The 26,326-nt window shown below is 34.7% G+C and overlaps 1 protein-coding gene across 4 annotated transcripts in view; it reads right to left on the reverse strand.

Annotated features, from left to right (window-relative positions):
• The window catches only part of ADGRB3 (adhesion G protein-coupled receptor B3), a 708,089-nt gene that overhangs the window by 303,268 nt on the left and 378,495 nt on the right, over window positions 1-26,326 (reverse strand). For all 4 annotated transcript variants that reach the window (XM_041773111.1, XM_041773116.1, XM_041773103.1 and 1 more), the window contains 2 exons: window positions 12,691-12,843; window positions 11,800-11,875 (listed from right to left, as the gene is read on the reverse strand). In XM_041773111.1, coding sequence (XP_041629045.1) covers window positions 11,800-11,875; window positions 12,691-12,843 — 229 coding nt within the window. The remainder of the gene's footprint in view (window positions 1-11,799; window positions 11,876-12,690; window positions 12,844-26,326) is intronic.

Below are 26,326 nucleotides of genomic sequence, written 5' to 3' on the forward strand. Positions count from 1 at the left end.
ATTGCTTGTGGTAGAAATGTGTTTAATTTTATAAGTCACTGCTACACTATTTCCAAAAATGGCTGTTCCATCAAAATCATATAATTCTAGTATTGCAGAATAATGTTGAACCTCACATTCTTTGTGAAACGTTTTGTCTAATGTGGTGGGGTCTTTGCCATGATATTTCACCAAAAGGAATGCTGGCTCTGCCACCATAAGGAATTTATTATATTTAGTAATAGAGGGACTATAAACATATTTTGAGTTGGGTAAAATTTTTTAACCCATTTTAGTTCATCTCTCATGTATTTAGTAATGTCAAATAACAAATTCTTAAACACTCAGAAAGCTTCATGGTATCTAGCCTAACAGTCAAAAGTAAAAAACAACAAAATATAAATTTGACTTTCTACTTCTTAGGGGAAGGTAGCTGCAAACAGAGAGGACTACTTAGTTGTCATTTATTTCATTTAATATAGTTGAAGGTAAGTTGCATTGAGAGTGATATGAAGGTAAGTTCTAAATGCCAAGTTCCCTTTGCAAATTTATTATTCCTTGTTTCTCTGGGAATAAAAGTGTTCAAGGGATCAAATATGAATAGATGGAATTAACAAAGCTTTGAGTTGGGCAATTAATTATACTAGTAGATATGACAGGACTCTCAGAGAATGACAAGGTGTATATAGCTTGGGGCTGGGGAGAATGTCAGCACCAAAAAAATTATAGAGGTTTCTCCCAGAAAACAGTCTTTAGCACAGAGATGCGAGTTCCTTTTTCAAATTAGCCTGAATATGTTTGAGTTCTGGGTGGGTTACCTTGAAACAAAAATATTTACATGTCACTTAAATTCATTTTGCCTTTTTTTTCTGGTTCTATTTATAATCCCATTTTTCTCCTATAAATAAAACCAATGTCAATTTAACTCAACTGCTACTTATAATTAATAAATTTTGGTTAAATTTGATAGTATATTGATATTTTGTATTATTTTAAAAGTTGCATAAGTAGATCATTGACTGGAAAATACAAATAGGAGTATTCCAAATAGGAATTTATAATTTTTTCAAGATATTTATGAAGCTCTCTTTGTGTGCTTGGGCATGTGGGAATTTTGACCCTGGGAAACTGGGGTATAGAAAGCAAAGTAGCTAAGTAGCCTTCTGTAGGGTATGTTATTCTGTGTTAGGTTTGTTAGCTTCTCACCTGACCTGATGCAGATGATCCCTAGAGGGCAGAGTCTGTCCTCTGACTTTGCTCTGTGCATGTGTATGTATGTGTGTGTGTATGTGAGAACTTACTTAGAATCCACCTGGGAAAAGATGCATGCGAATATAACTAACTACTAATATGTAACTATCTCTACCACAACATCCATTATGATATGTGTGTCTCCTTCTGCATGATCATAAGTTCAATGAGAGAAAGAATTTTATCTAGCATTTATATATCCTCATTTGCATTATGCTTTGCAAATTTTAGTGCTAACACATGTTGAAATGTCATATTAAGTAAACACATAAAAACAAAACAAAAATATCAAACTTTTGACAAAGTTGGATTAAAGTGTAATGCTATTATGGTATTAAAATAATTAATGAAGGAAAAATAAGCAAATATACATTATACATGGGTCCCTTTTTAAAAAGTGTACAGTGTATGAAATTAACTTATTCTATCAATTTATTCTAATTTGCATAAGTGAGTAGCTGGCTCCTTATGTGCCCTGTCAGGCTTTGTGATCTACTAATGCTTCCTGGCTGGGTACACATTTGTATTCACTGCTAGGAAAGCAGATCTTATAGCCAAATGGATTTCATGACTGAAATAATAAAGTTCTTTTCTGTTCTTGAGATTTGTGCAAGTTGGTTGGGCTAAAACATTTAAAAATGTGTAGAGGTATTCAATCAAAGGAGACCCAAGTTATTCTTTACAATTATTACAAAGGCTTATGGTATTTAATGTACATGAACCATATCTTAAAGAAAGTAAAAAAAAAAAGTGACTATAAAATGGAATGTAGCTGCTTACAAGAGACTCACTTTAGGTGTAAGGACATACACAGGCTGAAAGTGAAAGATGGAAAATGATGACCATGCAAGTGGTAACCAAAATAGAGCAAAGATTGCCATTTTTGTAATGGACAAAATAAACTTTAAGTCAAAAAACATAATAAGATACAAAGAACATTAAATATTAATAAAAGGGGCAATTCATCAGGGAGATATAACAATTATAAACATACACATACATAACAGCAGAGTACCCAAATATATGAAGCAAATGTTGGTAGAACAGAAGGGAAAAATGGACAATGACACAAAATAGATTTCAATGCAACACACCACTTTCATAATTGATAAATCAACCAGATAGTAAATAAATAAGAAACAGAGGACATGAATAACACTATAGACCAGTTGTACCTAACAGATATATAAAGAACACCCTACTCAACAACAGCAGAATATACACTCTTATGCATATAGAGTATTCTCTGGGATAAACCACAGGTGATGCCACAGGAAGTCTTAATAAACTTAAGACAATTGAAATCATTCTAAGTATCTTTTCTGACCACAGTGGAATAAAACTAGAAACCAAAGGCAAAAGAAAAACTGGAAAAATCACAAATATGTGGAAATTAAATAAGACACTCTTGAACAACCAATGGACCAAAGGACAGATCACAAGAGAAATTGAAAATATCTTGAGACAAGTGAAAATGAAAACACAACATACCAAAACTAATGGGATATAGCAAAATCACTACTAATACAGAAATATATAGGGGCAAATGCTTCATTTCAAAAGAAGAAAGATCTCAAATCAACAACCTAATTTTAGATCTCACAAAACTAGAAAAAAAACCTCAACAAATTGAAACCAAGGTTAGCAGAAAGAAGGGAACAATAAAGATCAAGGAAAAAAAATAAAATAAAGAACAGAAAAATAGAAAATGTCTACCAAAATGAGTTAAGTTGTTTGAAAAAAAATCAACAAAATTGACAAACTATTAACTAGACTAATAAAAGAGAAAACTTAGGCAGCCTGGGCAGCTCAGCGGTTTAGCGCCACCTTCAGCCCAGGGCGTGATCCTGGACACCTGGGATTGAGTCCCATGTCTGGCTCCCTACATGGAGCCTGCTTCTCTCTCTGCCTGTGTCTCTGCCTCTCTCTACCTCTCTCGGTCTCTCTGTGTGTCTCTCATGAATAAATAAAATCTTAAAAAAAAATGAAAACCAGAAATGAAGAGAGGAGACATTACAACTGATGACACAGAAATAAAAAGGATTACAAGAGACTACTATAAATAATTACATGCCAATGAATTGGATAACTTAAAAGAAATGGATAAATTCCTATAAACATATGACCTACCAAGACTAAGATTCATGAAGAAATTTTTTAAAAATGGAAGAGTTCTATAATGAGTAGAGATTGAATCTGTAATCAAAAACCTCCCAACAAAGAAAAGCCCAAGAAGAGATGGCTTTGTCGAACAATTCCACCAAACATGTAAAGAATTAACACCAATTTTTCTCAAACTTTTCAAAAACTTTGAAGAGGAGGACATACTTCCAAATTCATTTTATGAGACCCTCCTACCAAAACCAGAAAAAGATGTAAGAAATAAAAACTACAGGCCAATATTCCTGATGAATAGTGATCCAAAAATATCTAAACAAAATACTAGTAAAACAAATTCACATTAAATTCACTTATTAAAAAATATCATACATCATCAAGTGATAATTATTTCTGGGATGCAAGGATAGTTCAACATATGAAAATCAAGGTAATATACCATATTAACAGATTGGAGGACTAAAACAACATGATTTGTCTCCATGCAGAAATGACACTTGAAAAAATTCATTTTTTCAGGATTAAAAACTCTTAACAAATTAGGCATAGAAGGAATGTGTCTCAACATAATAAAGAATATATATGAAAAATCATAGCTAACATTATACTCATGGTGAAAAACTAAAAGTGGGGCAGCCCGGGTGGCTCAGTGGTTTAGCACCACCTTCGGTCCAGAGAGTGATCCTGGAGAACATGGATCGAGTCCCACGTCGGGCTCCCTGCATGGAGCCTGCTTTTCCCTCTGTGTCTCTGCCTTTCTCTGTGTGTATGTGTGTGTTTCTCATGAGTAAATGAATAAAATATTAAAAAAAAAAAAAACTGAAAGTGTTCACTATTAGATCAGGAACAAGGCAAGGATGCCATCTACTGCTTCTATTCAGCATAGTATTGAATTGGTAATCAAAGTAATTAGATAAGAAAGAGAAATTATCTCTGTTCAAGGTGTAATTATATGTAGAAAACCCTAAGATTACACAAAAAAACCCTGACAGAACTAATTAACAAATTTAGCAAAGTTACAGGATACAACATTTACACTAAAAATTCAGTTGCATTTCTATACACTAACAAATAACCCAAAAAGTAAATTAAGAAAACAAACCCATTTATAATAGAATCAAAAAGAATAAAATACTTAGGAATGAATGTAAGGAAGTGAAAGACTTTTATACTGAAAGCCAAAAAAATAAAAAACAAAATCTTGCTAATAGAAATCAAAGAAGACACATATAAATGGAAAGATGTCCCATATTCATGAAGTTGAAGACTTAATTTTGTTAAAACGTTTGTACTACCCAAAGCAATCTAAAGATCACTGCAATTCCTATCAAAAATCCTGATGACACTTTTTTTTTACACAAATAGAAAAAAAACCATGAAATTCTTATGGATTCTCAAAAAATTCTGAATAGTCAAAACAATCTTTGCAAAGTGACAAAGCCAGAGGCCTCATAGTTTTGATCAAGGCCCCTTGATTTCAAAATGTATTACAAAGCTACAGTAAGCCAAAACGGTATGGTACTGGAATAAAAACAAATGACAGATACATAAACCAACTGAAATAGAAAGCCCAGAAATAAACCCTCTCATATAGGCTCAAATTATTTTTGACAATGATGCCAACAATACACAGTCAGAAAAGATAATCTCTTCAACAAATGATGTTGGGAAAACTGTAAAAGAATGGAGTTAGACCCCTACATTGCACCATATAACAAAATTAACTCAAAATAGATTACAGGTCTAAACATAAGACTTGAAACTATAAAACTCCTAGAAGAAAATATAGGGGAAAAGCTTCATGACAGTGAATCTGACAATGATTGCTTTGATATGACATCAAAAGTACGGGCAACAAAAGCTAAACTAGACAAATGGTACTATATCAGACTTAAAAACTTCTGTGCAGTAAACAATCAACAGAGTGAAAAGGCAGTCTGTGGGATAAGAAAGAACATAAGCCATATATCTGTCAAATGGTTAGTATTGAGAATATATAACGAAATCCTAAAACTCAACAACAAAACAAACAATAGGATTAAAAAATGGACAGAAGACTTAAATAGACATCTCTCCAAATAGGATATAGAGATGGCCAACAAGTATATGAAAAGATGCTCAATATCACTAATCACCAGGGAAATGTATATCAAAACCACAGAGATACCACTTTGTAGCTATTAGGATGGCTACTATCCAAACAAATAAATCAAAACAGGGGATCCCTGGGTAGCTCAGTGGTTTAGCGCCTGCCTTTGGCCCAGGGTACAATCCTGGAGTCCAGGGATCAAGTCCCACATCAGGCTCCCAGCATGGAGCCTGCTTCTCCCTCCTCCTGTGTCTCTGCCTCTTTCTCTCTCTCTATGTCTATCATGAATAAATAAATAAATAAATAAATAAATAAATAAATAAATAAATCTTAAAAAAAAACAAATAAATCAAAACAAAACATTAAAAAGAAACCAGAAAAATAACAAATGTTGGCATTGTTGTAGAGAAACGAAGCCTTGTGCACTGTTAGTGGGAATGTAAAGTGGTGCAGTTGCTATGGAAAACAGTATGAAGATTCTTCAAAAACTCAAAAATATAATTAGCATATTGATGTATAAGTTCCACTTCTGATTACATATCCAAAAGAAATGAAAACAGAATCTCAAAGAGATATACACACACCCTTGTTTATTGCAGCAATAAACATGATTGCCAAGAGGTGGAAGCATCCTAAATATCTACTTGATAGATCATAGATAAAGAAAATATGGTATATACAGGCAGTAAAATATTATTCAGCCTTAAAAAAGAGGAAATTCTGTCATATGTTCCAGTAAAGATGAACATTAAAAACATTATGTTAGAGAAACAAGTCAGTCACAGAAAAACAAGTAATGCGGGATTCCACTTAAATGAGGTATCTATCTAAAGTAGTCAAAATTTTAGAAACAGAAAGTCTCCAGAGGCTGGGAGGAGGTGAAAAAAAAAAAAAAAAGGATGCTGTTGTTCAAAGAGTATACAGTTTCAATTTTGCAAAAGGAAAAAGTTTTAGAGATACATTGCACAATAAGGTGCATATAGTTAATACTATTAACTGGATCTAACTGCTGTTCTTTGCATCTTAAAAATAGTCAAGATGGGTAAATTTCATGTTATGTGCTTTTTACCACATTATAGAGAATGCAGTGCAGTGCATTTATAAATAAACATCAGTGGGGATTGTGGAACATATTGTGCAAATAAAGTATAATCAGATAAGTACAGTAAAATATGTTAATGGTTTAATAAAAATTATTAAAATTACTATAGCCTCTTTCCATTTTTAGAATTATATTTTATGTAGCTTCTAAATTGAGAGTTTTCATAATTGTTTCAAACAAGCCCCCCAGTTTAAATAAAGCCTAAACAAAATAGATGGTTTCATATATTCTAGGAACTGGGACTTCATGAAAATCATTAATCTAAATATATTTGCTTTTAAAACTAAAATCAGCTGATGGTTGCTAAAAAGTAGGACTGAGCTAATTTAGAGCTTTAAAACTAATTAGAATTTCAAGGTAGGCTTACTAAGGGATGTAACACCTAGAACTACAAAGAAGTGATCACAGATTTAAATTCTCTTTCAAAAGTTATAGCCAAATTAAACTCAGATTTTTGTAAATAATATACTGAATGCATAATAATATTTTATAATATTAGTTATGCAAAGTTGCTATTCCCACAGTTAATTTAATTTCTGGTGTCCCCACAATAGGATATTATAAAAAGATACAGGATATCATAAAACTACAATATGTTATTGAAAACTCAGAATGAAGAAGCAAGATCCAAAGCTTAGGTCCTGAAACTGAAGTACAGGTGCTCTTAAAAGAACTCAACAATTTGAGGTTGATTGCCTTCAGAATGTATTGGTTTAAAAGTAATTATGTTTTCATTTTTTGATTATTTCTAATATGATTTAGTTCAATTGCTTTTCCCATTTGCTTTTAATTCCTATAATATACGAACTCAAATGAGTTCCATTTGCTAAATATGAAATATATTCCATGTCATTTATCTCTATTAGGTTGGTACACTTGACAGAAAATTCATGTGGTTTTGCATTACTCACATTTTTTTTCCCTTTTTGAAAGATAATTCAGACCACTACTGGCTTATGAGAAAATTGTTGCTTTTTGTCCATCTGTATTTTTTCTGGCATTTTAATACTATAGTGAAATTTGCATATAATTTTAATTAGATCCTTTACAATGTTGTGAAAGTTAATAGCTACATTAAAATGCTTTTTTTTTTTTGATAGGACTATACCTTGCACATGCACTACAGGAAAACTATACATTGTTCCTATACTCAAAAGTATTGTGATTTCCTATAAGACTGGAATCTGACTATTAAATGAATCAGAAAATAGGATGTTTAAACTGTTTCTCGAGCTCTAGCTTGAGGGTATGATTGGATACACTTTTTTTTTTCCTTAGAGATAATTTCTATAACACAAATTCCTAGAAGTAGCTGTATCAATGATAATGCATTTTTAAAGCCTCCTGCTATTGCCAAATTGTCCTACCAAAAGATTATTACAGTTAAAAATCCTCACCAGAAGTTTGGGAGCTTGCCAGGTTGTGTGTGGTTCTTAATTTCTTGACTTGAGTTGGGGCTATATGAGGGTGGCCTCGCTTCTCCCAAAAGACCCTCTGGCCTTTGTTGGCCAGCCCTCATCTATTAGCCCCCAAAATGGTGATGAGGGGCTAGGAAAAATGATAACCTCATACCTTGATGTCAGTAGCCTGGGTTGGGGCCACCAAGTTGACCCCCAAGTATCCTTGAGTTTGCTCATACACGGTCACTTTCTCCTCAACCTTAGAAGATGTTCTGAATAATATGTATTCACATTAATATCAAAGTGCACAGTTTGTACTGCTCAAAAGAATCAATACTGGCATTGTAGAGGCAGCAAGGCAGTGGAAGAATCCTGGTTTTGGCAGAGAAGACTTGAGTTGGATTAGAACTCAGTCACCTACTGCACATTTAGTCTTGGATACAGGTCACTGAACTAATAAGGAGGTCAGTTTCTCATGAGAAAAATTAGAATTCTAGATGGTACTAACCTTTAAAGGACCTTGCAGCACTAAATAATCTGGTTCTATACTTTTTGGCTATAGAAAATTATTCTAAGAGGGATAAAAGTGGAAGGCTGAGAACAGCACATATTTAGTTTGTACTTAAGTAGAGCATATTCCTTCAGTTGAAGGGACAATCTGAATCTACTTAATTGTAAAAGGGAAGATAACCAAACAGCAAAATAAAAATTGCAGCTCGAAGATTAGTTGAATGCATAGAAGGGCAAGAAAAGAAAAGAAATCTCTAAATAAAAGAGTCAACATGCAAAGTTATTTCTGCCTATGTATGAAGGAAAATTTCTAAATTATATCTATTCAAAACATTACATCAAGTTCTCCTACCTAGTCCCCATGAGAGAAATTATGCAAAGTATTGTTTTGAAAATGATTATATCAAAATATAAAATTTCTAGAAACTTAACAGGAAGCTTAACATTATTCAGTGTATGGGAAACTTGGCTCCAATAGTTTGAACAGATAATTAGTAAAATAATCACTCAGGAAAATGTGTCATGAAAATTTGGTAAATAATAAGTAAATATAAAGAGCAAATTTGTGTATTTTTTCATGTTGAATTGGAATATTATTTTTTCCTATTGGGTTCAATTCACATAGTCCAATTTATAAGTAAAACAACAAAATATATGTATTTTTCTGTTCCTAAGATATTTGTATGGTATGTACACTAAATGCCTATTATTTTAAAAATGGCTTATATAGAATATTCTATCAGATAAGATAATTAATTATTCCAGTAAATATTACTTGGACCTTTATTATTTATTAAACACTGTCATGGAATTTCGATAGTAGAGAAGATTTAAAAGAATTCAGACAGTAAGGTTAGCTGAGTTGCTGCTTAGTAAATATTTGTTCAGTGACTAAAACCACTACCCTTGTCCTCTAAAAGGCTTACTTCTCTTATTTAGCAGATCTGTCATTGGTACGGTTACTAATTCAACTTTCTGGAAAGTTGAGTAGCCTTTTGAAAAGGAGAAGAAAATAAAACAAGCCTGAGAATGCTTCTTTATTTTATTTCACTGTATAAAATAAAAGAAAATGAGAAGTAAATGCTAATACTTCACCTTTCAAGTAGTACTTAAACATTTCATTCTGAGCATTCCATTGTTATTGTTCCTGGTCAATGAATCTAAATATGAATATTGTTTTCCTATAGTCATTGACCTAATTATTTTATACATGGAAAGCATAAGTGGGTATATATACTCACATTAGCCTATTTCTTATATAAAGGTTGTTTAGGACTTTAAAGACTATGTCAGAACTGCACAATTCTATTTTACTGCAATAAAGACAAGGAATTTTTTAAGTTGGAAAGAACTGTTAAGTTCAACTCCACAATTTACATATAAAGAAGTCAACAACTTGTCCCCAAGCTAATCTGAATCCGTTTTTGTCACAGGTGGTATTGGGGGAACCACTGCTCTGGATTATTCCCTGCCTTAGCCATTAAATCACTCATAACATACTCATTAGATTACCCCAAATATTCAATTCCCTTGACCATAAGGTTATGAAACATGACATAATCTGACTTCAGTTGTGTGAGTGACTTCTGTGGTATTATGCAAAACAAGATTAATCATAATGCAACTTTGTTAGACATGTAGGAGATAAACTAATTCAAAATCTAAAGCATTTTATGTTGAATATTTCATTTGCATTCACTCTATCCCTCAGCAGCAAGTAGGATGAATATTGCACATCAAGGGACTTATGTTTTATTTATTTAGTTAGTTTTGTTTGTTTATTTTTTAAGGTGCTTATATTTTAAAGTTGAACTGAAGGCAGACAATTTCTGAGTTACTGAATAAGTTTATAAATTTCCTGTTATGTGAAATTAAAATGAAAATCCTAGTCATCTGATTTTAAGTTAGTGCCTAATCTAGAGTTCTTGAAAGATTAGCTTCATACAAATGAATTCCCTATGGAAATAAGGGCCTAACTTTGAGTATCTGGGTACATTTAACTTTAGTACATTTCTTTTCAAATGAATATCATACACAATGTTAGAGAGAGTATAGCTATAAATCCATTTATCTGTAATTGTGCATTCCAATGCATTTTAACAAAACCAGCGGCCAAGTGGAGAGTAAACTCATTAGTTTTGAAAATCTGTTATTGATAGAACAAAAGCAAACAGGCACAGATCTGATTCAAATTCAGAAAGTCCAAATTCCATCCAGAGAAGAAGGGAGTTAAAGAAAACTCAACTTCCCATAAGTTGTCTCTGTGCCTCTTTGGCTGAAGAAGAACCTGCATTGCAGCTAGAGATTTACTGACCATATTAATAATTTGTTGCACATGGGAAGATTTTCTCCAAAGAATCAAGACTAGTTACTGCTGTTGCAGAAAACTTAGTTGCTTCCTTGCAAGCCCATTTTTTTCTGCTGGACTGCTCTCATTGTGTTTATTTATGAGACTATTTGTTATGCTCCTGGTATAACTGTACACATCATTCACAGTCTTTCCCCTCTAAAAATCTGAAGCTTTATTCAGAAGGGTGTAACAACTCACTGCAAATGTGGCTGTGTTTAAGAGAAAAATAACAAAAACAACAACAACAAACAAACAACAACAGCAACAACTACCAACTTGGTCTCAGTCCTCCAGAAGGAGATGGGGTAGAGGAAATAGGTCATCATGAGTGATGGCATCACTACCCAAGTAGGTGGGAATGATATTTTCTGTGAGATCAGGGAAAGTAGTTAAGACAATAGAGCGAATAAATTAATGCTCGTGGAATTACTATGTGTAATTGTTTCTTTTTATGTCTGGGAGGAAAGAAATCAATGGATTTATTCCAAAAATAGTCCTCAATTTAACAACAGCATTTTTTCTTAATGTAGCTATAATTGAATATTTATTTAGAGGCAAATTGAGATCTTGTGCAAGTGAAGAACAAAGCATTCATTCCCAGTCATCATGGCACTCCTTTCATTTCATGTAATGTTGATGAACAGTACCATTAAGTGCAAATAAAGAGAAAAGACAGATTAATTTTAAAACAACCCATTCTATTACAGAGATGAGTTTTTTCTTTTTCTTACTTTTTTTTTTCTCTCAGTCTTAAGGCAAGTCATGATTAGTTACAAAAGAATTGCAGGGGTATAATCAGAGACCAAAATTGTCTTTTCTAGTTGTTTTGAAGTGCATAATATGCTAATAAGCTGTTCATTAAATGGGTATTTTCTATTTAATTTAAGAAAGAGCCCTTTGTATTAACAAAGCTTGTTTGACTATTTTCATAGAATGAGCTATAATCACATTTTTGGAATAATTTACAAAGATTGTAGCAGCTTATTACTTTGCAGCTTACCTCAAAGTGGGCAAAATTAGATCTAAGTTTTTGTACAGGACTGCTCCAAGAACAAATACCAATGATTCATCTAATTCTAGAAAAAATGAAATTAAAAATATTAGTGAAGTGACAAGAAAAATACTGTCTTATAAAATTTGTAATCTGCTCATTACAAGGGGATTCCAGTACTTGCTGATGCAAAGTTGAATAGAAGAAATGCCTTCCTAACCATGCATTAGGCAGATTAGCCCACACACCATACATATTAATGGTAGCTCAAAAAGATGTGTTTTCAGTGCTTTTCTGTCATTTGAAGTAACCTTCCTTCATCAGGCTGAAGAGGCTACTGTAGTTGCAGCTAAGGAGTTTCAATTCCCAATGATATGGGAAAAGAGAGACAATCTTCTTTTGGACCTTTAAGCTAAAGGTCAAAATCTCCAAGGTAAAAAACAAGACTACAATGTCACTATCAAAAGTAGCCATTAACTTTAGAGGCTACTGAAGATGTTCTTAAAACTTAATTTTTTTTCTTAAATTTGCTTTTATATACCAAAATAATATCTACAAACCAAAGCAAAAGTGAGGAAGAAATAAGAAAAGACTGTGTGGAAAATGCAACATGTTTCCATACCTAAAATTAAATTATGCCACGTGCTCTACTCTGGGATAAAACTGTCAGTATTGAAACCTAACCATGCCAAGCTTAGGTCTATAATTTGCACTCGTATTTCTTTTTTTCTACTTTAATGAGTTCTTTCCTCCATTAAATTCAGATTTAAAGACCAAATGTAAGTTTTCTATGTTTACAAAATTAGCTTAGATTCATGATTGTAGACTGTTACTAAGTTGTGTGATAGAAGCAGATTTATACCTGTTTTGTTCAAAGCTCAAATTATTTCACATATTTACCTTTTGATGATGACACAGGAGTAAAAATGCTTTTTGGAATGACTACCCTGTCTTCTGAGTTTCTTGCCCAGTCAACCATTCCCTTTCGTCCTTTCATTGGGAAGTTGATATCTGTTAGAACAGAGGCTGCAGGAAGCTTCTGAATGCTAGCCACTATTAGAAAAGAAGTAATAATGTTAACTAAGATCTTTCAGTGTAATAAAAATTGACCAAATTAAATATTGCTATATTCAAAATAAAATTTTAAGCCAAAATTATATTTATCAGAGCCACAGAACAGACTTATTTCCTATTATTAGACAATGTTCATTAAGGTTGCCAGTGCTTTTACCTATCAATCTAGATTTCAGTTGCGTTCTACAAGAATCATACAATGATAGTCCATGGAGAATATTCTAAGAAGACTAACATGTACTGCCATTAGTTGTTCATGGCTGACCTCCATTCCAATTGTCAGAAGTCCATATTTTTTGCTAAATATCTTGATTAACACACTTGATTCATAGGCTGAAATTTGCATTTAAATCTGAACTTTGTCTTCAGAACAAATTTTCCATATTTATATCTGAATGTTATCTTTGGAACGGATTTTTCATGGATTAAATGGGGGAACATGGAGGCATGGAAAGCAAAGTCATATTGCTCTTGGAGACAGAGCTGTAATAATCCAAATAATAAAGCACAAGTAATGCCATAACCACAGAGCCAATATCATATGCAGAAATATCCATTAAGGAGATCAATAACAAACTTTTAAAACATTTAACCACAATTGAAAGTAATAAATATGTACTTTGAATGGAGAATTGTGTCTTTAATTGCAATAAGTATTTTTATATATATTGAAAAAATTCATGAATGATATGTTTGGTAATGCCTGAATATTTATTTTATGTAACAATTATGTACACACATATATGTAATAAAACTATAATAATGAATACTTAAATGCTTGTTGATTATATACTTTTCCAATTAAGAAAATGGTACATACTTGTTTTACATTAAAGTTTCAGGTATGTTGTGAAACTTTAAATAGAAAGATACCAAGGAAAACTACAGAAGCTATTATAATAGTAAGCTAAAGTAAGAAACCATTCAGCTCCTCATAAGTGGATTTCATTCTGAAGAAACTTGTAATTTAAATCAAGAGAATGAAAATTAAGAATTTAACAATATTAGTTATATAAATATATTGCACCACTGGCTTAGTTCCAAATTGAAATGGTTATGTATTATCGTACTTTACTAAAGCTCTTTCAGGCTATTATAGACATCCATTATCAGCATAGGATGGAATTTCATTTGGCTTGTAATTTGACATAATAAGCTTAAAAAAGGATTTTGTTACTAAATGTTGAAGGAAAGAGGGTGCTGAGTAACACATAAATTTGTTATGGATGTTAAATGCTGTTTTTGGATAGCAGCTGTAATTATTTTAGTTTCTTTAATTTTTCAAACAATATAGTCTTTGTTGTCCATAATAATCCAGTTCACGTGTCCTGAGAGGTCCAAATTCTCCACTGCAAATAGATGGATAGGTCAGCAAATTGACAGCACATTCTTTCTTAAGGGTCCTTATAAGCTTTATTCAGTCTGCAAAACTAAGTTCATCTGCTTCCAAGTCCCTTGACTCTAACTTTGGTTTTCTTGATATTTAAAGGATATTTATTTCACCTCTTTGCTCTAAAAACTGATGGAAAAAAAATGAAGGTTTTGCTGACTGCCACACAACTGGTTTCTGTCATAAAGGAACATAAACAAGAAATAGATTGCTGGACCCCAAAGTCTAATAATTCCTCTGTTTCTGTACACCTTGGATAGAAAACAAAAATCAAATAAACCAAAAGAAGAAATAACAAATGGAGGAAGCACATTCTGTACCAACTCTATCACTTTATCTTGAATAAATTCTAGTCTAATGCCATACCCTTAAATATACAAAAATGATATAACTATACATGCTTGTATCTCACATGATGAAATGCATTCATTCTTCAGTTAAAGGCACATTAGCTATTAAATTATGACTATATAGATTAGATTGTACTTTTTTTTTAGATTGTACTTTTGAACACAGTCTAGATTAATAAATATAAAAATCAATTAGGATCATCTAATGTACAATTAGATGACAATTTTAAGTACTTCATGTTTTAAAAATGATGTCTACTGATATCTAAGGCTAGCATTTGAATCTTATCAGTCTATGAAGTCAGATCCCTTTTATAATGTGTTTATTGAAAATACTGTATCTAGGAAGATACCTTAGATGACACTGTGGTTCTTCATGACTCTGACATGATTAACAAGAAATCTTATTTCCATATAGCAAAAATAATTTAAAGATGACTTTTATTTTCTCCTTCTTTTAGTACCTGTACCAGTCACTCGGGCCAACTCAATCCTCCATCCCTTCCCTCCTTCACCCAGTTTAACTGTCCAAAACCCTTAGATAAAACTTAGATGCAGTCTTTAGGGAACTTGGAAGCTCAGATGTTAAGTGAATACCAAAGAGGTAAGATGAAAAATGAATGCCTTAAAGTATGCCAACTTTATACAAATGTGTCCAGTCCTGACAAAGGAACATAAATGCAAAGCATAAGTGCACAGTCTCCATCCTCTGCTTCTGCAGTAATTACTGCATTAAAACCAGTCATTGTGAGTGGTTAGATAATAGAGCATCTTTCCTCAAAAACTGAGAAAATGCCTTTCTTACAGAAGATTAAAGTGCTTAGAAGAAACCTCAAAGGACACAGTGTCCCTGAACAAATAGGCAGATCTCAAATGCTCCAAGAATTATCCTAAATTTACTGTATCGTGTTTTCATTACAACACTAGATTTGATTTCTTATGCAATAAAAATAGGTGACTCATCACTGATAAACCTTGGAGCAAAACCAGCTGCACTTTCATTTTGCAATTTTAAAACCTTCATTTTGAATTTGGATAGTCAGCATCAAATTCTTTCTCATCAGAAAGCATAAGGAATTTTTCCAGTTGAATCTAAAGCATATGGGCTGCTTTTTGTTTGTTTTTGTTTTGCCTTTGGTTCACCAAAGCAGGGTGGAGCTTCTAACCTTGTTTCTGAGGAAAAACATGAGACTTTAGCACTTTGCCCTAATTGAGGTCCTGGAGAATGGTAGCTCTGTCAGGTAACATCATGCCAGGGAATGTGAATGGTCCACATACAAAAGTTGGAGTTAATTAATTTGATGCATTAGTTGCTTCATGGACAAGAATGGAAGGCAGGTAGCAGGAAAAGATGAGAGAGCCAAAGTGTGTGCATGAATGCTGGAGGAATGAACATAATGGGCAAAGAGAGCCAACAAAGGAAAATCACAGTTTACTACAATGGTTCAAGTAAGGACTCTGGATCTGGGCCTGAACTTCAAATCCTGATATTTTAGGGTAACTATAATGTTCTGGTTTTTTTTTTTTCCAGGTCAGTCCCAGTTTACCTCTGTTTTGTATAATTATGAAAAGGATCCACTATTACTCTCCAAACCCTCATTTTAGAAGATAAATTCCATATTCATCTTAGAAGTTGTGTGACACTAGGCCAATTGCCTAACTTCTCTGTGCCTCAATTTCTTCTTCTGTTAACATGGGAATAATATTATCAGCCTTACTGGAATGTTGGAAGATGAAATAGGTTACTATATGTCAAGAGGCAAGAGACTGATGCCTAGAATAGTTTCTAGAACATACTAGTGTTAGCTACTAGTATGAAAGTATGTTTTCCCATGATCAAGTCCAAAGGAACTACCTCACTGTGTATTCTGTATTACAAATATTGGCTTTTGCATTAAACATCCTTTTTTTCATTGTGCTTCAATGACTTTAGGATTGAGATTACATATTTAAAACTTTATATTGAGTATATACACATAACCAAAGGCAGGAAATGTGCTTAAATAGAGCTTACCCTTTAGAACTTAAATGTGCCACCTAGGGAGCTGAAGTTTCCTTTTTATTCATTCTTTTTCCTTCCTTCCTTACCTCCCCCATTCTCCTCTTCCTCTCCCTTCTCCTCGGCCTTTTTTCTTTTCTTCCCCCTCTTTCTCTCCTCCCTCCTTCCCTCTGTCTCTCTGTGTATCTTTGTTTCCATCTCTCTCTCTCTTTCCTTTTTCCAATAGAACCTGCCAGAGGGAAGAAGTTGACTTCCCTGGTTATTTGGTCACACAAAGTCAGCTAGGCTAAAAATCTCTATTGAAAAGGAAAATGACCACAACCTCAAAGACAAATGCAGTGTTACCATTGCCACCAAGGCCAGCCTGCAAAGAGAACTTCAAAAGCACTACTCTTATGCGGTGACCTAAGTGCTTAGGGTAGCAACCCATTTTCTATAAATGAGTAGAGGAGACTCACAAGCAAGGACATATTATAATCATAAACAAAAGCATGGGTGGATACTGAAATAGAAGTTTAAGGGATGCCTTAAGGGGATATTGATGTTTCCAAAATATTTAAAGTTTACATCATTTTTCATGTTGATTCGGAGGGAACAATTTACAAATTAGGTCTTGACTCACCAATATTAGAAAATTGGCTGGTTATCAAAATGGATTTGCTTGTGGAAAACATCAGTCAAAATTACTAGATGGTCACCTCTACAATTTTGAAATCCTGTCAGAAAAAATATGGCAAGGGAGGGACTATGCATGGCTTCTGTGTGTTAGAAAGCAACTATTAGTTTTGTTTGTATACTTGTAGCAAGCACAGAGAGACTGAGCAAAGCCTGCACATAGTGTGATCCCTTGGCAATTAGCATTTTAAAAGGCCGTGGTTTTCTATATTTACATAGCAATGCTGAGTGCCTTATAAAATACTGAGGGCCCTTGGGAGGGAAGGGAAGGACAGCTGATATTTATTGAACACTTGACATGACCTCAGCATTTGTTAGCCATTCCTTAATTTATTCAGTAAGTATGTATCAAATATCTCAGTGCTAGGCACTGTTCTTAGCACAGCATTTAGGTAGGTGCTTTACATGTGATATCTTATTTAATATTTAGAACAATCCTTACTTGATATTTAAGATAACCCTAGGAGGCATCATTATTATCAGTATCCTCATTGTTATTATCCCTATATTCATTTTACAAGTGAGGAAGTAGATTCTGTTTAAGTGATAACATTGTGATTCAATTCTCAGTTTGCCTACTCAGAAGTATATGATTTTGCACTGTGTGGTACAGTTTGATTTTACCCATATACATTAACAGTAAATTTACTTTGTTTTACTGCAAGATCTTTGCACTAAATATAAAAGACAGACATAATGATTCGATGAAAGGAAATAAAACTATTCTCACTTGTCCCAACAGGAGATCAAAACTGGGTACCACTGAAGAATGGTGATTATCAAAAGGAGATATATACACACACTTTAATTTGTCCAGCATAACCTTTATGTTCTTTTTTTTAAGATTTTAAACTTTTTATTTTATTTTATTTATTTATGATAGGCACATAGTGAGAGAGAGAGAGAGACAGAGAGAGGCAGAGACACAGGCAGAGGGAGAAGCAGGTTCCCTGCAGGGAGCCTGATGCGGAACTGGATCCCAGGACCCTGGGATCACGAACCGAACCAAAGGCAGATGCTCAACCACTGAACCACCCAGGTGTCCCTAATCTTTATGTTCTAACATCTCTATAAAAAATCATATTTTAGGATTCTACAGCAGTGCATGGTTTATAGGAAACAGACAGTCAGACAGATTTTGGTTGTTCTTAATCACCCTGTTTCCTCCATTTATTGGGTCTCTTTCCCCGAAAAGCTAAGATGGGAACACTGAGGGCCAAAGAGAAAGACAGGCTTGCCAGGAAACAGTCTGAAACCATCACTTCCCAAGAAACAGAGCCCCTAGGCAGAAGTATCTGCTACAGAGAAGTATCCCCAAGTCCCAGGATCAGTACAGAGACATTTAGATGAGAAATATTCTTCCCATTAGAAATTTACAGGTTTTTCTTTTTCAGAGAAAGTGTAAGATCCTCTAATTATAATTTTCTAATTTTTATTTAAAGATTTATTTATTTACTTTTTAGAGAAAGAAAGCACAGTAGCAGGAGTTTGGGGGTAAAACCAGATAGAGAATCCTGAAACAGATTCCCCACTGAGCATGGACACTGACACAGCAAGGAACTGGATCCCATGAGAACATGAGAGAGATCATGATCATGTTCTGAGATCATGACCTGAGCAAAAAATCAAGAATCAGCTACTTAACAGACTGAGCTACCCAGGGGCCCCTAGGATCCTCTGATTTTTAAAAATAGACAAACTAGGTACTCAATATATAACTATGTGATATATCAAGGATACTTTTTTCAGTTTGTTAGCTTTTAATAACATATATATTGAAACTTTATATTTAACCATTTTACATATCCCTTTCCATCATGAAAATAAAAAAACTTGTAAATTACTTGTGAATCATTAGCTTCAGAATCTGTTTTTATCCATTGGCTGTTTTGTTTTTGTTTTATTTAAATATAAGCCTAGGGATCCCTGGGTGGTGCAGCGGTTTAGCGCCTGCCTTTGGCCCAGGGCGCGATCCTGGAGACCCGGGATCGAGTCCCACATCGGGCTCCCGGTGCATGGAGCCTGCTTCTCCCTCTGCCTGTGTCTCTGCCTCTCTCTTTCTCTCTCTCTGTGACTATCATAAATAAATAAATAAAAATTAAAAAAAAAAAAAAAGCCTAGAAGTCCCTGCACAGCACGGCTCATTCTTCTTTCTGCTCACAGTATTTTTTTTTTCCCCTTACGGTATTTTTTTTATTTTTATTTTTATTTTTTATTTATGATAGGCACACAGTGAGAGAGAGAGAGGCAGAGACACAGGCAGAGGGAGAAGCAGGCTCCATGCACCAGGAGCCCAACATGGGATTTGATCCCAGGTCTCCAGGATCGCGCCCTGGGCCAAAGGCAGGCGCTAAACCGCTGCGCCACTCAGGGATCCCTCCCTTATGGTATTTTTGACAGACTTTAGTGCTCTCCATGAAGGAGTCCCTTAGCTTCTTCTCAGGTCACTCCTATATCCCTAACATTTAATCATACTTATGCACATGGTATGTCCATAGTCACACATGACTCTGGCTAAAGCTGAACTGTTTCAACCAGAAATTGGCAAACTACAACCCACAGGCCAAATATTTCCTATCAGCTCTTTTTGTAAGGTCTGCAAGCTAAAAATGGTTTTCACATTTTTAAATGATTGAAAAAATCAAAAGAATATTTCTTAGCATGTGAAAATTATATGAAATTTAAATTCCAGTGTCCACAAATGAAGTCTTACTGGAACACAGCCACATCCAGTCACTTACATACAATCTAAGATTGCTTTCTTGCAACAGTGGCAGAGTTCAACAGCTGCACTGAAGACTATGCAGTCCACAAACCCTAAAATATTTACTGTTTGGCCCTTTGCAGAGAAAGTATGCCTACCTCTGTTCTAGACATATGATGGAGAAGCTTTTTTAAAACAGTAAAATTTTTCTTTAAAGAGAAACCCATTCTAAAAAACATGGGTTTCTGTACTTATTCTGCTACCTATTGCATGTTTTCCCTACCTTTTCTTTCAATGCTACACTTAGTGGAGGAATTTTAGCTGATTAGATGGTTTTTCTTTTAGTTTTCAAAAATAGTATGTTTTGTGGTCTTTTAGAGACAGACACTTTTTTTTATAAATGTTCATCTTCTCTACCCAAGAAGTTCATGATTTTACATGTAACATAAATGCAATGTTATATGGGAGAGTCATTTTTGTATGTATATCCAGATAGTAAAAACAAATGAAATAGAAAAAGCTTTAGTGGGGTGCCTGGGTAGCTCAGTCGGTTTAGCATTGGACTTTTGATTTCAGCTCAGGTCATGATCTTAGGGTCATGAGGCTGAGCCCCACGTTGGGCTCTGCCCTCAGTGGGGAGTCTGCTTGAGATTCCCTCTCTCCCTCTGACCCTCCCCCTGCTTGTGCTCTCTCTCTAACAAATTAAAAAAATAAATAAATAAAATATTTTTTAAAAAAGAAAATGCTTTAGGAAATGTTTTCCTTCTTCTCCCAACCAGAGAAATTAAGAACAGAATTCCTGCAGATGAAGGAACATCAGATGATAATTAACCAAGTACTGAATAAGAAAGAGGAGAGAGAGAGAGACAGAGGAGAGGGAGAGTACATGCAACATTACTGACTTCTTTCTTTTTACATGCACTTTTTACATGTCTGCATGTATGTGTATAATATGCTGTTTTGATATGTGAGCTGTTTTCAATCTTACTAGAGAAGAATTAAGCCAAGGACCTATTAGGAATTAGGCATCAGTGCAAGCAGCAAACAGCAACTAAAGCCAATAATCCAAGGGCTTTCCAAGATAGTGACTCATCCATTCCCAGAAAAGTAATAGCAATGACCAATGCTAAGGGGTGACAAGGGAAAAGAGATCATTGCAGACTCAGAAGCTCATTCTGGAAATTCATTCATCCAAAAAAATCTCTATTGAGTCCTGAGAATGTTTCAAGTGCTATCTTACTACTGATGATTTAACAACTGAGCAAGAGACATGAAGTCTTGGCTTTGAAAGAGCTCACAGTCTAGTGGGGAATACACACAATTAGTAAGGGAACAAACAATCCAGATGAGGCTAGATTGTTAGAGTATAAAAGAAGTAAAGGATGAGATAGAACATGGTTGTGTGGCTGAAGAAGGCCTCACTGAAGAGGTGCTGTCACGGGATCCCTGGGTGGCTCAGCAGTTTGGTGCCTGCCTTCAGCCCAGGATGTGATCTTGGAGACCAAGGATCAAGTCCCACATCAGGCTCCCTGCATGGAGCCTGCTTCTCCCTCTGCCTGTGTCTCTGCCTCTCTCTCTCTCTCTCTCTCTCTCTCTCTCTCATGAATAAATAAGTAAATCTTAAAAAAAAAAAAAAAAATGAAGAGGTGCTGTCCGGGCTGTGGTTTGGCAGCTGAGTATGGCACAGGGAAGAGGAAACTACCCGTGCAAACCTAGAGCCGGAAAAAGGCCTGTAATATTCCAGAACTATCAGAATAGTAGCATCTGGGTAGGAGGAATGACGTGAGTTTTTTGAAAGGCATGAAATGAGGAAATTTAATATGTCCTAGAGAAATAGTAACACTTCTAATAGGGCAGAAAAGTTTAGGTACAGAAATAGTAGGAGAAAAAGCTAAGTATGATATCATAGGCTAAGAGATCTAGAGCATGATCAAATTTAGAATTTGAAAATGTGAGATCCCTTATAATTAGAAGTGATAATTGATAATGTGGGCATTGATAAATCCTCCTGAAGAAAGAATATAATGGAAAGATTACTTTATTCAAAATACTATTTGACCACTCATAACATACCTGGCACAGTCATGGGCACTGAAAATATACCAGTGAACAAAAAAGTTAAAGTCTTTCTAATGGACTGGCATATTATGGGGTGGGGTGGGAGACAGACAAGGAAAACAGACAACTGGATAGAAATGTAAATGATATGATTAGAGATTAATGAGTGGGGTTGGGAAGTTTTCCTAAGTGAGGAAAGCTTCTTTGGTTACCTGGCATTTGTGCAAACATCTATAAGAAGTGAGATGGTGAGTTGTGCAGATATTAAGATGACAGGGGGAAAACAAAGCTAAGAAATGTAGTTTAGGAAAGGCTCACTTTTAGGTGTTAAAGAGAAATACACACAGAAAGATACCAAAAATAAATGGAGAGAGAAAAGAAAACTGCAATCGTGAACTAAGGAACAGAGAGATGCCTTTTAATAAGGACAAAGTGGCCTTAAAAGGAGTCAGGGGTTTTATAAAGATTATAGAGAAGAACCATTGGTTTGATTTGAAACCGTACTTTAAGATTAGCTTCAGGTACTCTTCTATTGCAGAGATTGGCCAACTTTTTCTATAAAAGGCCGAAAAATAATATTTTCAGCTTTGTGGGCCATTAGGCAATTACCCAATTCTGCCAATGTGATATGAAAACAGCCATAGACAATTCATAAATGAATGATCATGCAAGAAAACGTGTTTAATTATGTAATAAAAACTGTCTTGTGTGCTAGTATTGTGTGTATGTGTGTGTTTTATTTTTTTAAATTTTATTATTTATTCATGAGAATACACAGAGAGGAGACAGAGAGAGAGGCAGAGGCACAGGTGGGCGGGGGGGAGAAGCAGGCTCCATGCAGGGAGCCCGATGTGGGACTCAATCCGGGGTCTCCAGGGTCACGCCCTGGGATGAAGGCAGGCGCTAAACCGCTGAGCCACCGGGCTGCCCTATGTGTGTGTTTTAATCCAACAAATGTTTATTGGGCAAAACTTTTAATTTCCCAGCACTAAAGCACTTTCTGCCCCAGTGTCACCTACCTTAATTGATGGTGCCACAGTCTACTCAAATGTTCAAACCAAAAACTTAAAGGTCATCTTGACTTCTGGTTTTCCTTAGCCTCCTATGACTCATCCATCAACACATTCTCTCAGTATTATTTCTATAACATATCTTAAACCACTGTACTTTTATCTCCATTCCATTACCCTCTAGAAACTCCCAGAATCTCTAACCTGAGCTAATTCAAGAGCTGCCTAACTGGTTTTCTTGATTCCACTCTTTTCTCTGAATTGCTTACTCTCTCAGAAACTAGAGTTACCTTTAAAAAATAGATAAATCAGATCATATTGTTCCCTTGCTTGAAATAATTCAATGGCTTTGCCAGGGCTCTTAGAATAAAATCCAAATCTTATACAATGGCCTACAAGGCTTTGCATGGCTTGGCTTCTGTCTCTCTCTATGGTCACATTATACATGGCTGCTTGTTTACTGACCCAGATCAAATTGTACAGGTCTTTTCTTTTCCACCACAGGACTTTTCCTTTCTAACTAGAACATTATTTTCTATTCTTATCCTTGAGTCTCTGTTAACTTGGTCTGTTTTAACTGCCTTAGCTACAGAAATTCATCCCCTCCTCCAACCGTTCCTCTCTATTATATCACCGCTTATTTTCTTTATGGCCCTCTTCACAATTAAACATAGTCTAGTTTATGTAGATGTGTTTATTAGCGGTTTCCTATGCTAGACTATAAGCTCCAAAAGGAAACATATTTTCTCTGTTTATCACTGTATGATTGGATCCTAACATACAGTAGGTCTAACACAACATATATATATATATAATTTTAATGAATGAAGTCTACCAACGATACAATAGAAGAAACTGGGTTTAATGTGATAACTTTGGCCTCTGAAGACAAAAATATCTAGTTTTCTAACTACTTTGTGATCTTTGGCAAGTTATTTAATTGCTCTTCAGTTTACCATCTATAAAAATTAATACCCTTTCATGAGGTTTAAGCTGAAGGCAGTTAGTTCATTCCCTACACATAGTAAGACGCATTATATGTCACTTGCCTTTTATCCTTTATCTTAACCATTCTCTGCCTTGTGTAAAATATGGTGGAAAAATAAAAAAAAGAAAAAGTCTTGAGACAGAAAGATATTACAATCTAGTGAGACATCTGCTTCACACTAATATCTTAAGTATGGGCAGAATGGGTAATAAGAATGTTTCTTCTGAACTCCAAATCTGTCTATTGAACTATTCAGTTGGAAGTCTTCAAGAATCTTAAATGTAGCACATCTGAAGATTTACTCTTGATTTCTACTCACCCTTCATCTAAATATGCTTTTTGCATATAGTCATTCCCATATCTATAAAGGGTACCTCCATCTACTCTTCCCCCAAGACAGAAAACAGGAAGTTATCCTTGACATGTCCATATTGCCATTCCCAGAATCTCATCATCACTGTGCTTGCTATTTTTTTTCCAAAACACAACTTAAAGTTGTCTTTTTATCTGTTTTGATTGCTACACATTTCATCAAATCTTTAAATTAAAAACTCACTATATTCAATACTTCTATTCTTCCTATGCACTTTCCACACTGCAATGAGAGTATTTTTTAAGCAGAGTTGAATCGTGTTACTTCCTGTTACACTTGTATCAGATAACAAAATTCTCTCCAGGGTCTCCATGACTTGATCCTTGACTTCCTCTTCAACATTACCTAATTACTTTCCCCATTTACAAGCACTCTCCAATCATACTTCTGTTCTTTCATTTAATAACAAACAGTTCTGGGACACCTGGGTGGCTCAGTGGTTGAGGTCTGCCTTTGGCTCAGGGCTTGATCCTAAGGTCCTGGGATTTAATCCCACATCATGTTGCCTGTGGGGAGCCTGCTTCTCCCTCTGCCTATGTCTCTGCCTCTCTCTCTGTGTCTCTCATGAATAAATAAAATAAAATAAAATAAAATAAAATAAAATAAAATAAAAAACAGTCCTTTGATTAATTCTTATTTAACTCAGATCTTGGCTTGAATGCCAACCACTTTCTAGCACAGAGCAACCACTGCCTGCATATCTAAGTAAGAAACGTTAGTTAGCCTCTCTTCATATTATTTACCATGATTTAAATATGTCTATTAATGTATTTGTGTATATGCATTTTGATCTTAAAAATTGGTTTTCCTTGTATTTTCCCATATACAATAATACAAATTATATATTCATTCATTCATCTAGTAAGTTTTCTATTTAAAAACTTAAAATTGGGATGCCTGGGTGGCTCAGCAGTTGAGCATCTGCCTTTGGCTCAGGGTGTGATTCCGGGGTTCTGGGATCAAGTCCCATATTGGGCTCCCTGCGTGGAGCCTGCTTCTCCCTCTGCCTATGTCTCTGCCTCTCTCTCATGAATAAATAAATAAAATCTTTAAAAAAGAAGAGAGAGAGAAAACTTAAAAAATAAAAATGAAAACTTAAAATCTTCCCCACTAGAATGTAATCTCTGTAACAACAGAGATCAAGCATATTTGCCTCATCTTTTTGGGTCCAGAGGATAATTAGTACTTGGCAGACACTTAATAAATATTGATTTAATATAATGAAAAAAGAAGAGCAAAGAACTAATTTTAACTTGGGAGGGGGAACTTGGCAACGTTCAACACATGACTCTAAGATAATGTAGGTAAGAACAAAGAGATAACTTCAAGTTATTCATAAAAATTCAGCCACTTCTGTAGCTCCTGGGTGGCTCAGTTACTTGAGTGTCAGACCTTTGGTTTTGGCTCAGGTCATGATCTCAGGGTCATGAGATTGAGCCTTCTGTGGGGCTCTGTGCTCAATGGGGAGTCTCCTTGAGATTCTCTCCTTTTCCTTCTGCCCCTCCCCCTACTTGTGCATGTGCACTCGCTCTCACTCTCTCTCTAATAAATAAATAAATCGAGAGAGAGAGAGAGAGAGAGAGAGAGAGAGAAATTTGGCCACTTCATCTTACCAAAAAGAAACCATGGGCCTTATGCCTTTTTCAAAATAGGGAGAACTGAAAAACTGAAAAAAACAAATACAGTTTTTTGAAGAAATAGCAGAGACAAATAGCAGTAACAAGAGACCATCTACTCAGCAGTTAAATACCAACCCTAGTGTTTTATCTCACTTGGCTCCACACTCTCACCTTCACTCTCAACCAAGTACAATCAATCCCATTTTGCAGACTAGTTTTGGATCCTTATGCCTCAAAAACACTCTTTAATCCTCATGGCATTAGAGTAAAGATTTATGGGTTTACGGTCAGAATAT

Source organism: Vulpes lagopus, chromosome 1 (assembly GCF_018345385.1).
Source record: "Vulpes lagopus strain Blue_001 chromosome 1, ASM1834538v1, whole genome shotgun sequence".
Classification (NCBI taxonomy): Eukaryota; Metazoa; Chordata; class Mammalia; order Carnivora; family Canidae; genus Vulpes; species Vulpes lagopus.